This window comes from Coturnix japonica, chromosome 21, assembly GCF_001577835.2.
Source record: "Coturnix japonica isolate 7356 chromosome 21, Coturnix japonica 2.1, whole genome shotgun sequence".
NCBI classification, from domain to species: domain Eukaryota; kingdom Metazoa; phylum Chordata; class Aves; order Galliformes; family Phasianidae; genus Coturnix; species Coturnix japonica.
The window spans coordinates 2,927,536-2,943,885 of NC_029536.1; the positions used below are offsets into that span (position 1 = coordinate 2,927,536).

Below are 16,350 nucleotides of genomic sequence, written 5' to 3' on the forward strand. Positions count from 1 at the left end.
GCTGCCCAGGGAGGTTGTGGATGCCCTGTCCTTGGAGGTGTTCAAGGCCAGGTTGGACGGGGCCCTGGGCAACCTGATCTAGTAAAGGTGTATGTTTGGTGGCCCTGCCAGGCAGGGGGGTTGGAACTACATGATCCTTGAGGTCCCTTCCAACCCGGGTCATTCTGTGATTAACCAAATCACTGGCTGAGGCAGCGAACTGCCATCCCACTGCAAGTTGTTACAGGCACATATGGACACAGTGGGTGAATTTCGGGGCCGGTTCGGTGGTGGCCGCCCTGCACGTCTGCGGCTCGAGGGCTGGATCGCTGTGACCCCGTGCCCCCGAGCTGCCCGCCGCACCTGCCGCCTTCACCCGCCGCCGTGTTGGTGTTTGCCGAGGGAATGCGCCGTCCTGACCCGCCCGCGACCCCAACCGTCCCGGGGATGGGGCGGGGAGGGAGGGAAAAAGGCTCGGGGGAGCGGCCCGGGTTGCAGCGGGGCAGAACCGGAGTGTAGCCGGGCGATGGGGGACGAGGCGCAGCTCCCCTCGGGCAGCCCTGCCCCGCAGAAGCCGCCTTACACCTACGCTGCTCTCATCGCCATGGCCATCCGAGCCAGCCCCGAGCAGCGCCTGCCGCTTAGCGGAATCTACAGCTACATCTCGGGCCGCTTTCCCTATTACCGCCGCGGCTCGAAGGGCTGGCAGAACAGCATCCGCCACAACCTCAGCCTCAACCCCTGCTTCCTCCGCCTGCCCCGCCGCTCGGGGGCTCCGCACCGCGGCGGTGAATGGGCTCTGGACCCCGTCTTGCAGGACGCGTTCCCGGGGTGCCATCACCGCCACCGCCGCCGCTCCAACCTCCCCCCACCGACTCTCCCCGGCTGCCCATGTGGTGCCCGCCCCGCGCTGCCCCGCGGCTGCCGCTGCTCCGAGCTGCCCGCATGGAGCTCACCCTGCTGCCCGGGGACCCAACAAGCGCTGCTCACCTGGAGCCCGACATGTTTCACGGGCTGCCAACGAGCGCCGCCCGCCTGGAGCCTGCCCTGCTGCCCGGAGTCCCCGCAAGCGCTGCCCGCCTGGAGCCCGATGCCATCCCCAGCGCTGCCCAACGGGAGCTCGGCTTCACCCGCACTGCAGCCGGACTGGCCGCTTCTCAGCGTCGCCTTGACCGCCCAGAGCCCACCCGAGCCGGGATCCCGCCGCCCTTTGGCCGCCAGCAGAGCCCCGGTGCTGCCCTGAGGCTTCCAGGTTCCGTCCTGCCCGTTTTCCTGCCCATTTTCCTGGGGTATGGACTTGTAGAGGAGGAAACATGCGAAGGAAGATGGGTCTGCAAGATTCTTGTTGGTTGAACAGATCCCCGTTGCGTCTCAGTGGCTGAGATGTGCTGCTGTGTTTTGCAGAGCTGTCTGCAAAACCTCATCTCTGCAGAGATTTGTCAGTTCAGGTTTATTAGTGTTTGAACCTTAAGACCACCCTAAGGTGGCTGCAGAGCTTGGCAAGCTCACCTGTGTGTTCTCTTGTATCTGGAAGCATACAGAAGGTCAAGGGATGCCAGTCCTTGTGGAAGTGAAATTTGGCTTTGCTACAGGCACAGTATTTTTGCAAGTGTCCTTAAACTCGTTCTTGAGCCTTCATTTCAAGCTTTTATATACATGTATATAAGTGATGTATGTGTTTTTCAGTTTGGTAGAGAAAAAAACATAACCAATCCACAAAGATCTTTGAAGTAACTCTGGGAATCTGATTGCTTTGTGTTTAAAGCAGGCCTCTATGAGGTTTTGCATACAGACAGGGTTTATTTTATATTTATATTTTAACATTTTTCTTCTAAGCAATGCTCAATTTGCTGAGGAGGTTTTTCCCTTTTAATTTCAGTGGTTTCTGTGCTTCCCCCCTCCCCTGAAATAAGGCTCAGGTACAAAGTATGCTTCCATTAAGGGTTCTGTTTCGGTTTGTTAAGGAAAAGTTCAAACCCAGTTTGTGCAGAGCAGCGCTTTGTCACACATGATGTTTTATGGACTGTTTAGCACTCCTTGATGGAATTCACAGCTTCACAAAGCAATTGAGTTGATTGGTTTTGTTCATCCTTATAGAAGCTGGGGTTTAAACCCAGATTTGTTGTTTGTATTTTGCATTTTCTTGCACTTCAGAAACGATTCTGGATGCTGCCTTTAAACTCTAACCATGCGATGTCAATAAAACATGGGAATTCTGTAAGATTCAGCCAGGTGACAGCTTTGAGGCTGTTCCTACAGGATGCACATTAAAGATAATGCAGTTCTGTTATTCTCCATGTTGCTTGCTGTCTCCCTGGTGTCCCCATGCTATAAAACCAATACAGCAGAACACAGCTGTGAAAGAACTGCTGCACATTGAAGTCTGTATGTAGGGTCAACGAAGACCTCTGGGGTTTTGCTCCAGAGAAGTGTTTTATGTGATCTAAACCTGCTGTGGTTTAAGTCATATATGAATAATGCACGTTTGTGAAACCACCGCTGCTGTGTTTGGGGTATCAAGTCTGACCTCTGGACAGTCATTAATTCCACTGTGCACAACAACTACGAAAACAAGAAGGGTTTCTGAAAGTTGGTGTTTGTGTGTGTGTGCTTCTCGCCTTGTTCTTCCAGCTGAGTTGTGTTTCCTTGCCATTTAGCATGGCTTCACATCACTGCTTTACATACTGGGGGAAAAGAAGAGCAACCCATTTCCTCCTCCTTGCCAGGGCTCCCCTGTGTTCTCTATCTGCTCCTGGCTTTTTGGCACCTGTGGGCTACAGGCTGAGCCACATCTGTCGTGCAATTATGCACAAGGGCTGTGGGGCTGGGGCTGCCAAGAGGGACCTCGTAAGCAGACTGCCATGCTGGGGGTGCCTGCACACACAAGAAAGAACAAGAGCTGATTGCACTTCTGGAGGGGCTGTGCCTGTTTTCCCCAGCTCATCTGCAGCCAAGGGCAGGTGGCAGCAGCTCCATTCACACTAACAAGGCCCAGAAGCTTCTATGAGGTGTGTGGGTGGAGGAGCTCCTGGGTTTTTTTGTGTTTTCTGCTCCCCTGCAGGGAGATCTATCTCTGTCTTTTGGATTTGGGATGGCTTTTAGAGCACAGCTCTGTGTGGTTCAGTGGTTACCTGGTAGGGCATGGATTGGGTAAGTGATGATGATTTTTCTCTATCAGAGGCTGCTCTCTGCCTTCCCTGCTGTGGGTCCCATCTCCTGTGTGCACCCACCAAACAAATCCAGTGTGAGAGATGGAGTCACACACCTGCTGTACTATATGGTGTTCTGTGTCAGGATGCTGCGTTCAGAGTGATCTGCTGCCGGGGTCTGGGGCTCTTACAGGGATTGGATTTTTAGCAACCTGTTTACATTGCTAAGGGTTATGTTTGTTTTATTGGTTCTGCAGCTTTCCCATTTGTGTTTGCCACTAGATGGTGCGTTTGTACCAGCACACCGAGGCCAGGGATTGCTGCTAGAGAGGCTGCAGTGGTCTTTAGTGCTGGTGGCTGCATCTCCTTCCTTCTAGAAAATGTAACGGGGAGGATGTGTGGGAGTAATGTGAAAGGGAGATAGGAATGGATGTTCAGCTGCAGTGGTTTGTTCCGAGCGGCATTCCCTGTTATCTTGGGCTTGGTTCATCTTTCTTAAAGTGATGGCCCTTATGGAAGTGTTCAAACAGGTGTAGGCAGAATGTACTGCATTCCTCGTTAGAACTGCAGGGATGTAGAATGGGAAAGATATCTGTGGACCCATTATTTGGATTGCAGACTGCACTGGTAGGGGCTTTGTGCTTTCACACTTTCATGCTCCTTATTTCACTGCCTTTGTCCCTTCTGAAGGTTACTGTGAATAAAAGAGGCACGGTTCCATTGGCGCACAGTTAGATCTCTTGCAGGAATGTATTGGTGTGATTGCCACAGAGTGAATCATCTGTGCTAGCAGGCTCCCTTCTCCAGAGATCCTCCAACTGTAAGCAGGGATGGTCTCTTCCAAGGGATGATTCAGATCATTTAGATGAAGTCCCTGCTCTGAATCACTCTTTGTAGGAGCTCCTCTTCTCATCAGTGATTTGAAAGTTCAGAACAAACAGTCAAAGAGCACAGGAAGAATTGGTGCCAGCAAAGTGAGGTGCTGGGAATCTCCCTTGGTCTTGTTCAGGCACTCACGCACAGCCCTCTCGCTTCTGTGGTTGGAATAGAAAACTGAAGCACCGACTGCATTTAAATCAGAGAGATTGTTCATGGTTTGCACAGCTTTTCTAGCAGCTTCGAAGCACTGGGGCCTCTCCTGTGTTTTGCATCCCGCTTGTAGTGAAGGCTCTTATTGGTGAGCCTCTTTCTCTCGAGTTTATGACTGCGTTTAGAAAACTCAACCTCTGCTTATTTTTCTTAAGTTTCTTCCTCGGTCAACATTCTTATTAGTTTTATAAATAAACCGCAGCACAGCATATCACTGTGCAAGCAATACAGAGTCTTTGAAAATGGCTATGAAAATACGACGTTCCCCTTTCCCACCAGTGGGTATCAGACTGTTACATTCCTTTCCATTATATCTCTCACATCTGTCTTCTTTCCCTTACTGATTTCGAGCAATTGAAATAATATTTCTATATGTCACTAGCAGTAGAAAAGGGGGGCAGTTCAGCTGTGTATAGTGCTAGATTAGTGTAGGTGAAGGAGATTTAATTGTCAGTATCCAAACTAAGTACAGAGCGGAGAGATGCTGTGCCAGTGTCTTAATATGTTAAGACCCATATGTGACCCTGAGCTGCCATTCAGTATGGAATTGTTGAGTTGATTCATGGCTTCATATTATGAACTGTTACCTGCTATGGCTCAGGTTGTGCATGTTTATCCCACCTTCATTTATTGAAGCTTTGAACATTAGTATTTAGAAATGCTGGTCAAGATGGTTCTTGGATATATTTCTTTCCCATCTTTGCAGCAGCAGAGTTCTTGTGGTTTTGCTTCTTTTCCTTTTATCCATTAAATTGATCGACATAAAAATAGAAGGTGTTATGTGCTGAGATATCATTGAAAATACCTTGTATGCATTTGCTTGTTTGTCAGGGCTTTGCTTGGCATTTCTCTCCCCTGCTACCGTATTTTTGCCTCTAACTGGTGTTTTCTCATCTCCACCCTTTTAATCTCTCAGCCTGAAACAATAAGGGTGTGAGCAATGAAGGCTCCAATAAAAGAGGAACCTGTTGGCAGAAGTTGCCAACAGAGGGTGGACTGGGAGAGCTGTGAATGCAGAGAGCTGCTAACAGATTGCATGCAGTCCTGCCTTTCCTGCTGTGCAGAAGCAGACAGCAGGTGCCAGTACTTGTGCTAACAGCCACGTGTAGCAGTCTTGCTAGTGGTCTAAAACCTGTGGGTTTATTCTGCCCTTCTTGATATCAGCCACACTCCCGTCTCCTTCCCCCCAGACCTGCAGAATCAAGTGAGAAACACTTCCTTCATGCTGCTGGATTTCCCCTCCTGCAGTGGCTCTCTGGCCATGCAACTCCGTAACCAGTTTCCCGTCAAGAGCAAAAGTACAGTGTTTCTCACCAAAAACGTGGCCTGTGGTAAGGGGGTGGGAAGGGAAGAGGAGGTGGGGTGCGTGCCGGGGGAGCTGTTGCTGTTGCAGTTTCATGCCTCTATCTGTATTCTTACTTTTTTCTGCATGGCTTCCTGTTTTTTCACACCACTGCTCTTTGAAACAACAAGCTGCGAAGGAGGACGGGGATGGAGGTTAGAAGGCTGGAAGGAGCCTCTGGCAATGCTTGAGATTGGTGCTGGCTCTGGAAAAGGCATAGCACGTGTTTGTGTTTCTCTGGGTGAGGTCCTGCTGTTGTGCACCAGAGAAGTGGCTCTCTGAGAGGTGATGCTGTGGTATGCACGTGCTCCTCAAATACATGTTGCTTGATGCTGTGAGATTGTAACAGAACTACCCATTCACTTTCCATTTGGCAGTTGTCTTCCTGAGCCGCTCTTGAATGGATGAAGTGAGAATTTGCCCTAAGCTTAGGTGTGCAGCCATAGCCCATGTCAGGATAGGGCTGAAAAATGAATCATCACTTCTGATTCTTGCAACGTTTGTATAAAATGAGCAACCATCTTGGCCAAACATTACCGAAAATTCTGATAAGCCCTGACTTCTACTTTCCAGGTGCCTGGCAGCCCCATGAAGCCATAGGAGCTTTGCTGTCAGCGTAATTCTTCTGTTTGCTTTCTCTTTATTGTGAGTGGGGGAGATGGTACATAGAATCACCACTGAAGGCAAAATGTGAAGAAGGACATCCCTAGGACATCACTCAGATGAAGGAGCTGCATTATGGGGTGTCTTGTTTGAATTAACCCCAACAGTTTTGTTACCAACGTTGTTTGAAAACATTTATTCCCATTTCTCCCAGATCTATAATCTGTAACTCCCTGCTCTCTTTGGTTAAATCCAAAACTGGCCTCCATTAGATGAATAACCTGCAGGTTGAGGGAGCTGTTCTACCATGTAGGTCTACTGATACCATGTTCACTTTGGTATCTGAGCTGTGTTCTTGCTCAGCCCCATGTGCTTCACAGAAAGGCACAAGGAGGCCCGTGCTTAAGGTCAGTATGACTAGTGCAGAACGAGAGACTGATTTTTCTTATCAAGTCAGTGTTGCTGCTCTGTCTGGCAGTGAGTCAAAAGATAAATTCTTTTGCTTCAAAAGCAAGTGTGGAACTTGATGGCTGCAGGTAATTGGTCCAGTCCAATGTGTGACATGAGTGTTTCCCAGACACTACTTTTACTTGTGGATTGGTTTGCTAACATGTTGCTAAGTGACTTGTAAAGCACCTCTACTTGACTGCAGGGTCCAGAGGAAGGTAAATAGAGGACTGAGTCTCAAAGGCTGGTTGTGGCAATGGCTCCTCTCTGCAAGAGGCAGATGGGCAGCCAGCAGAGCACAGCTGCTCGTGGAGTTCCTCATTTGCCCAACAGTGCTGTAGGATGAAGATGAAAAATGGGAAAGATTGCATCAATTATTGAGCCTTGTAAAAAATAATTAGTGAGACAACAGCAGGCAAATGGGCAGGGAGGAGGAGAGAAGCAGCTGCCAAAGCATGGAAAGAGAGCACTGGGTTGGAGATAGAAAAGGAAGGAGAATTGGATAAGATGCCCCTTTAATCAGCCACTGGGGAGAGATGTAGAAAATTAATGTGTGAGCTTTGCATGTGGATTAGAACAGGGCAAGGTCAGAGGGGATGTTGCCTTTGAGTTGTCCTCTCTTTGCTGTCATCAGACTCTTGCAGGTAAAGCCACTTTCACAGCTTGTTCTCAGCTGATGTTACTGGTGGTACCTGGTCTGACCAGTGGTATCAGGAGAGGCAGGAACAGCTCATGCAAGTGTTTGCTAAGCAGCAGAAGGGTTGCCTGGTTTTTTTTTGGTAACTGGTCTGCTACCAGAACTGTGAAGAACTGGGTTTAGTCCTGGTTACCAACTGACAGGAGCAAGCTTCCATTAGGATTTAATTACCTTCTCTTTTTTACAGCTCCCCCAGAGGCACCAGCAACATGTGAATGATTTTTGCACTGTAATGCTGTGGTCTCTGCTTTGTGGGCAGGGCTGTCTACGGTGACACAAGGATGCAGCTAATAAGGCTTAGCAGTGACTCTACTGTGTGCTGAATGTAACTTTGTCACTGCTGATTTCATGGTGATGCTCATTCACATCTTCCAGATCAATTCCTAGAGTCACTGTGTTCCTCAATTTGTTTCTTGCTGCTTGTCTTCCAGACATTTCTGTCTAGGATTTAGCAGATGCTCTTCTGTCTTCCTGGAAAACTGCATCTGATTGGCCTCCTACCTGCCTCTCTACAATCTCTTTTTTACCTTACCTAAGCAGATTATTAGTATTATTTTGTAAATGTGTGCAATGCTTGCAGTTAGCATAAAAACTACAGCTTTAAAGGAAACAGCCCATCAGTTGGGTATACCCAATTCTCTCAGCAGATCGTTGCTCTTGACTTGGGGTGACCAACCTGAAAGGGTAGAAGGGCATTATAGGGTGAAGCCCCGTTACAGCCAGGTGACTTCTGAGCCCTTGTAGTCTGGAGAACTACTGATGTGCTCCCTGCTTTCAGGGAGAGTCAACTGCACATATGCAGCTGAGGGTGATTCAGTCACCCATGATAAGATCTAACAGTTGTATCTTCACCCAAGTAAATAAACAAGTATCAGCAGAAAAGTAATGGCTGTCTTTACTAGAGCTCTGTTGCCTCTCTGTAATGGAAAGTTTCAGGGAAACTTTAGGGGAATTTGGGCACATGCAATCAGAGCTGCTGACTCCTTATTCACAGCAAAGAAAAACATGTTCAGAGTCAATTCTGCTGTGCTTTTTTTTCCCCCCTTTTGCCCCTTTCCTCTATTTTTTCTGTGACGTGAGAATCGATGTGACTGGTTTTAATTTTCTTACAGACTGATCCCAAGGCAGTAAGCAGGGAGTGTAGCTGGGCAACTCATACTCTGTGTCTTCTGATGCTGCCAGCATGGAGCTGTCTGCAAGTGGGTGCTCTGGTGAGAAGTTATAATGGCCCAGCAGTAAAAACCCATATGTAGCTCAGTGTTAGGACAGCTCCAGTGTGAGAGCTGGTACAAGGCAAGTGTGACAGGCTGGGAAATGGCCCAGAAAGAGAAATGCTGCTGTAAAAGGAGAAGTCTGAGGAGGTATTTTTAGTGCCACCGGGCTTGTGAATTCATTTTGCTTTTGCCACAACAGGAATCACATGTGTATTAGCAGGTATGTTTTTGTTGGGGGGCTTTTGGGGCTGGGGAGGAAATGTCTTTAAAGGCCCTTTAGAGAACTGAGTGATTGTCTTGGCTCCATGGAGCATCCAAAAGGAACCTGGCCAGTGAGTGGTGGGTGCTGTGTGGTTATGGCTGGGGCAGGTGAGAAATGGGAAAGTCAGGGGTTCCTTGGGGCTTGGTGACCTGCTGGGCATCTGGCTGGTGAGCCACACTTCTAGCGAGTAGATAACACTGGGCCAACTGTGCCTTTTGTTGTGGTTACTTTCTGCAGCTTGCATAGCTTGGTAATTGCTGGTTCAGTTTGCAGTATTGCAAGTCATCTGAACTGCAGGAGACAGTCTTTGTACTACAGGCTTCTCAGCACTGTAGAGCTTGTTGGACAGCGTGGAAGCCAATGCTTCCCAGAGAAACACCTCAAGTCCTGGCATTTCTGGCTCTTCAGAGCAAAGCAAACAGAACTTCCTGCTGTTCCATGTGAGAGCTGCTCTTTGGCTGAGAACACAACAGTCTGAGATGGTGGAGTGAAGCTAATCACTGCTGACACCAATATAAATAGTGGAATGGAATAGTTCTCTTTTCTGGTGCTCTGTTCCTGCTAATTCTTTCAAACCTCTACTTCCTAGAAATAGGGTTTCATTGTCAGGGGATTAGAAACAAGTTACATCCTCTAGTGTAGTACTCTAGCAAATGGCTTGCCCCCATTGCCAATGATCTTGGTGGACCCATCCATCTCCTTCTAGGCAGCCAAGCATCGTGCCTCTTGCTGCTTGGGAGCTCTACTAACTGTACATTCCTGTCACTGTCCTCTTACCCCTGACGTGCCATCATTTTATCTGGGAGGATTTGTCTGTGTCTTTCTACCTGTGGTCTCTAGAACAAATAGCAGATTGAAAATCTGGCTCCTGACTGTAGCCAATTTATCGCAGCTGCTCAAAACATCACCCAGCAAGTGGGCAGGAGGAAGGAAGTGAGAGGTTGAGTTTTTTCCTGTTGCAAGTAACCAGGAAATAAAATAGGAAATTCAATGCAACTTTATCATCTCGCAGAGCCCCATTGGCACTATGGGCTGCAGGTGCTGTTCAGCAGCTTCTGTTGGATGATCTGTTCCTCTTGGTGTCAGGGCAAAGCTGGACTGATGGTCTTGGTGGTAGCACAGAGATGGGTTAGAAGAGGAACTTCCAGGCAGCCTAGATAAGACCAACATTTTATCTTTCCTGTTGAAAAAAGATGAGTGTAGGAGGTGTGGGTAGCTGTGTCCTTGTCGTGCTAACACAGGAGCTGGCTGTCGAGGACCCTGTGAAAGTAAAAATTGTATCAAATTCAGCCTCTTATCATTACTATTCTGTAACCAAGGAATGGGGTGGTTGGGTATGTGAAGGTGTATTGGCTGGGAGTGATTTGTGGTATGTTGCGTTTCATCTGTGAAAATGGAGAAGTTGCTTAGGTACTTTGCTTCTCAGAGCTACACAAAGTATGAATACAAAGGTAGACTGCAGACCCTCAGTGGGGAATTAAGGCTGTCTGCTTGTGGAAACAACCATCATTCAATTGGTTTAATAAATGAATTTCTAAACAGTGTCACTGACCAGGATGGAAGGTTTTGTTGCCTTTTTAGGAGTAGATGACTTGTTAAATTCAATTGAAGCACTAGTGAAATGTGGGACTTTCTTCTCTTCTTAATTTTCAATTAATTTCTTCTTATCTTACCTCAAATTAGACCTTGATATCTTCGCAGGGTGATCCTGAAACATGAAGGAAATGGTGTTTTGGGTGTTGAAGAAAGCTGAGTTTCCAGGGTGTGAGGTGTTTTGGCAGCACTTGGGATGAGGCCATGCACAGACTATGCTCAGAAAGAAGAAAAACCCAATGGCACACAATTTTCATGGAAGAATCTGCCTTTTTTTGTTTCCTTTTATTGTAATCGATTAAGTCCCAGAGAAAAGCAGCAAACTCTGCAACTACTGATGACAAAAAATTCCAGGCAACCCAAAAGGATGTGGTATGAGAGTGGGAGTGAGTTGGGTTTTTTGTCAATAATGCAGATGCAGTGCTTATCTAAAGCTCACTTTGTGTGTGTTGCTGTGCTGTTTTGCATGCTCTTCATCTCTTTGTGCATGCAAAGTGCCACATGCACGCTCTTGGGCAGCACCTTTCCACCCAGCACAGCAATGTGCTGCTAACTGTTGTCTTGTGGATCTGGGTAGGGGTGAATGGGGGGAGCTGCCAACCTGATGGAGCTGAGGGACCCTGGCAGAAAAGTGTAAAATTCAGTTTTAACACTATGAAAACATTACCATGACTGTTGGCTTTTTTCACTGGCCCAAGTTCATAGTATCAGTCTGTGCATCACTGGATAGAAGATCTGTGAGTATCAGACAAAACAGTCTGGTAGGGTATCAGATGTTATAACTTGTGCATCACAAATGCTAATCTCTTAACTGATCCAGTGCTCAGCATCACTGTTCCTTCTCTTTCCTGGAGGTGAAACCAAGGCTGAAGCATGGCTGTGTCATGGAAAAGGGCAGGGTGGGGTATGCGAGAGTCCTCTGAGGCAGCAAACTGAGCTGCACAAGTGCAGCCTGCTGATGCAAGGGGACCCCAGCCTGCCTCAAATCCCCATCAGAATAAACACTTCGTTTTACTTGGAGAGCCACTCACCCTTGTAGCGTAGAGTGTAAGTGCTTAACGTAGTTAATGGCTGTCCAGTATGGTTTCCCAGTTCCGTTTAGGCTGGCTGGAATGTTGGCTTCTGTGAAACACATCTTCTCTTCTTTGTAAGTATTTTTGAGACTTAATAAAAATAAACATTCCCTATTTTTGGACCAGAATTGGAAGACAGAAAAATGTTACACCTTCCTGCTACCGAAAGAGATTATTTTTCCTTCAGTGCTTTTCCCAGGGTGAAAGTTGTAGCTTTACCTCCAGCCATGGAAATGACACTCAGGTGGAAATTCCCCTTTTCACTAATGGAAATTTTACTCTACTTACGGTAAGAAATATACATATATTAAAAGAAAGAAGAATTTTCTTTCAGCCCAAGCCAAACTGCTGCTTTGGGAGGAAAAAGAGAGAATCAAATGCTCCCTGGACGTTCCTTCATTCCTTGCTGCTGACGGTGACTCATGCAACGGCCTTTGCCACTCAGTTCTGACTTAAGTGATTTTTCAGGTGGCTGTTAAAATTCTTGCAGCGTTTGTCACTGGCATCTGCCTCGTTTTGTAACATGATACAGATATTCTGTTTATTGTGGAGAGAGAGAGAGGATTTGGGTTCTGAGTGCTGCTTAATTTTGAATATATGCCCCACACATCAAATAAAACTAAACAAACAAAAACCACCCAAACATAGCAAACCCATGAGCTTGTGCAAAGTATTGAGTGCAGGCACCTGCATCTGTCTTCAATGTGCAGACAGCCGCCCACACAGGGCCTGTGAGATCCGGTCTGGCTGGAAACAGCTCTTAAAGACCCCCAAATATCCCAATACTGGGAAGGTGAAGGGCTTATTTTTAACATTCTCAGTTGAAAAGTGAGGTCCAATTTTGCATATTTGTTTTTGGACAGCCCACACTCATGTGAACTTAAACTGGGTTTCTGTATGTAGGGAGTGTGGGTGCTGCCTTTCTTCTGACAGCAAAGGATCCAGAATCCCCCAGCAGTAATCTCAAGATGAAACAGTGTGGTTTAGTTGAGCAGTTACAGCTCATAATGGAAATCTGTGGTTTTATAGATGGCTTATTTTCTGCTAAAAGAAATGCTCCCAAGAAAATGAGTTGCAAAACAAAAAGAGGAAAGTTGTTTGTCCCTCGTGAAGAACCGATAGTGAGAAAAGAGACGTGTTGCATTTCTGTTGGACTTGTTTTGTTTCTGCATTTTCAGCAGCAGAAATACAGAAAAGCATTCCTTGTGCAGGGGAGAAATGTGTGTGCGGATGCAATCCTACCTCAAAGCGGTAAAGAAATAAATATCTTGTGTTGACACAGATGCTTTGAACCTCTATAGCACCACCAGTTGAAGACCTCAGATGACTTGTACTACAACAATGCTCTGTAAAATGCCTCATGAGAGGCAGAAGTTACGTTATCTGCATTCTGCATACTGAGAAACAGGTGAAACAACTTAAAGACCACAGCACCAGTGCCAGTAAGAGTTAGGATGTGGGCACCTGATGCCAGGTCCTGCATTGAAAGCAACAGGTCTTGGGGTTTTGAAGCAGTGTGTGTAATTTTGGGGGTGATTTGGTGGTGTTGATTTGCTTTTGTGTTATGTTGTATTTTTATCCCCAAACTGTTTTCACGCGTCTCTGCAGTCAGTGACCCAAACTGTGTCCCCAGCATCTCACAGAACTGGGTCAGCAGCATCTCCCCCAGTCGAGCATTTGACTAATACCTTCCCTTGTGCTCTCTGGGATGTTGTGCTTCTTGCACCCCCACCAATGATGTGAACTTACTTTTTCCTCCGTGCAGTGTTTCAGCGCACATTGAAGTTGTTTCTTCATGAGAACCTCAAAGTTGCAACCAAGGAGGTATCGAGCATGGTCCCCTGGTTCACTTTGATAAGCTCCTCAGGTGAGTGCCTCCAGGTATTTTTCTCCTTTAGAAGTCCTGGGCTATTTCTGATGATCAAGATAGGAAGCTTAGCTGCTTGCTGCAACTAAACTCAGGTTTAGGTCAGTTATTTCCTCCGCATAGGAGTGCTTTGTTCTCAAGTCCGTGATGCCCTTCATTGAAATGCGTAGTCACATAAACTAGACATTGCTTTCACCTGGGTAAGGATTCCAGCACACACCTGCTGAGACCCAGGCTTTAACACTGCTTGAACAAATGGGCTGCTCAATTCCTTGAATCCTACCCCTAATAATTCACCATCAGCTTCTGAGCGGCTCATGGGAAGATCTTTCTCCATGGGCTATTTGTTTGACATCCATCAAATGAAGAGAAAAAACTTGCAGAGCTTTGTTGTGGTTTTCTGCTCCAAAATAGCTCTCGTGTCAATAACAACAAGCAAACTATGGCCTTGTTTGTGAAAGAAAAACAATTCATATTAAAACCACTGTGTGGTCAGCTGACCCAAAGCCCAAGCAATGAAATAACTGCTGTGTTTTTCTCGAAAGAGATTTCTCTGTGCTGGGAAGGTTCCTTGAGTGAAGGTGAGGACTGGGAGAAAACCAGCAGCTGTTTCAGGGTTGGTTTAGGATGTATGGATCAGGATGTGGTGTTCATGATGCAAGGGGGTGGGTGTTCAGGAAGCCCTTAAGCTCTGTAAGTGGGATTCCCCAGCCCACTTGGTTAAGGATGGCAACTTGTGATCCCTTGTTCTGTTCTCTGCCTACCTGAGGATGTGCTATTTTGGTGGGACTTGAGCTTGGGAATGTGGAACCTGAGCTGTGTGCTAATCACCTTGAGAGAGGTGGTGGTGGTTTTAGTCCTCGTTTTAAGAAGGTGTGCTGGTGAATTTCTCCTCTCAGTTTTATTCAACGCAGCCTTTTGCTGGTTTCTGTTCTCTCCGGAGACCAACGTGAGGGGTTACCACCCCATAGTCCTTGTGGTGAGTCTGTTTCCTAATCTCTCCTCTCATTGGGGGGGAAATAAAAAATTACAAGTAGATTTCCATTACAAGCCCTTTGGTAAGGACACTAAAGATCTAATCTCTTTTTTTTCTCCCACTCTCTTCCTTTGTAACTTTTGGACAATTCATTTCTTCATCTCAGGTTTTTCACATGTCAAGGACAAAGGAGGGAAAGCCTGGGTACCATTCCACCTAGAACCTGGTTAAGCAGTACAAATGAGTGTGTGTATTCTAAATGCATTAATACTGAAAAGCAGATGTTGTTAGCAGTGCTGGATTGCCATCAGATGGCAGTTTGTCAGAGCTGGTGCTGCTGTGCTCCCTGTGCTATTTGGGAGCCTGGTTTCATGGTGTGGATGTTTGCTCCATAATGCTGATGAGCAGGCTGTGCACACTACCTCCAATGTCATACCATGGCAGGGATTGCTGTATGAATCATATAGAACTTGATGTTAAAATGGTGGATTCGCATCTGAATCTCACCAGTGAAGCTGAGTGTTGGATCTGCAGTTGGTTTGGATTAGTCAGTGCTTTCCTGAGAGCTCTGGCACTGATTTTCAAAGTGAGGATGGTCTGTTCTTCCTCTTTAGCCTGATTGAGCTGATACTACAGTGATTATGAAGTTCATTACTAAAGCCTTCAGCTCTGCTCCTTCCACTCAGTGTGCACACTGCCAGCTTCAGGAGAGCCCAGGGCTTGATATATATGGGTTCCAAGTAACACCCCAAATGATGAGAAGCCTGCAGCAGCACAGCACTGAGCTGCCATTGAGCTTCAGGTGAGGATCAAAAAGCAGCAGTGATCCTCAGTGTGTGACTATGGGCTTCTCTCTGCTCTTACTGGTGAGGTTGCTGCTCGCCTCCTGCAGCCGGTGGGGATCACTGCCGTATGCTCCTTGTGGCCGTGAGCTTATTTTGCATCTTGTGGCCAAGAAAGCTGCTTTTGACTTTTAAATAAGAGCAAACTTACCTGCCATATTTGCAGACCGACTGCATAGCTGATGCAAAAACGCGGTTGCCCGCCTGTTTGGTAGTGTTAACCACATGGAGCAAATAGTTTCAACTCCCCTAAAACTGCTCTGGCTTCCTGTTTGTTTTGTGGTGCAATTAAATGTGGCTTTATTCTTTCTTTCTCATTTATTTTGAGTAAGAGGAGGGTAAGAGGTTAGAAATCCTGGCCTTATTGCTGCTCCGCCCATAGAAGCAGTGAATACCTACGTGCTGTTAGTTACTAAACTTGCCAATATCTGGTGGCCCAGGAGCTGCAGGCTGGCACTGTGCTTTTCTCTCCAGCAACATGGGCAGTTGCAAGCAGTGCTGTAAACACAAGGTGCCATGGTGACATTATTTGCTTGTTATCGTCCTCCTTCTCCCTCTGTTCCCTTCCCCTCTAGAATCCAGCCAGCTGCTCCATCCAGGCTACAACCAGCAGCAATGCTCTTGTGCACCAAACTGTGTGTAAAGGGATGCTGGGCACACTGTACGTGTATGGTGAACCAGGAGAAGATAGAAACAACCTGCAAAGTCATGTGTGGATAAATGCTGAGAGGAGGAGCTATGAAAGACTGGTAACTAAAGGCATGGAGATGAGGTGCTGGTTTAACACCCATGCACGCCTCGTGTTGGATGCACTGGCAGTGCCACATTGGATACCTCTGGCTGTTTTTTTCCTTCAAACCCCATAGCACTTTTCTTTCAATAACCCAAAGGGAAAGCAGTAAAACCTCCTTCCCTTCCTGGCCATCTCCCATCCTGCTGCATTGCAGCTGCTTTCTGACTTTCGGTTCCCTTTCCCCCTCCCTGCAGCGTGTTGTCCAGTGCCTTGCAGGCAGATGTCCTGCAGCGCTGTGCTGCGTGTGGGCCTGGGAGCTGCTGAGCAGAAAAGCTGTTGAAAGGGAAGGAGGAAAAAAAAAGAAAGATAGCGGAACAGAAAGCAGAATTCCAGTAAACAGCCTGTTAAAAATACCCACAGCACATGTCATTGGGAGCAGTTTAAAACAGGCAGCTTCTGAGCTTTGAAAGGTCACTTTAAGATG

The 16,350-nt window shown here is 47.1% G+C and overlaps 1 protein-coding gene across 1 annotated transcript; it reads left to right on the forward strand.

Moving 5' to 3' along the window:
- The first annotated feature begins 99 nt into the window (after window positions 1-99).
- LOC107323258 (forkhead box protein L1-like) lies at window positions 100-3,331 on the forward strand. The gene has a single exon (XM_032448753.1). It carries the CDS (start codon window positions 233-235, stop codon window positions 1,220-1,222), a length of 990 nt encoding a protein of 329 aa, XP_032304644.1. The 5' UTR covers window positions 100-232; the 3' UTR covers window positions 1,223-3,331.
- The last annotated feature ends 13,019 nt before the right edge of the window (window positions 3,332-16,350 follow it).

What these genes read in the sequence shown, in the direction of transcription:
- LOC107323258 (XM_032448753.1), top strand. Translation starts at nt 233, where the DNA reads ATGGACACAGTGGGTGAATTTCGGGGCCGGTTCGGTGGTGGCCGCCCT.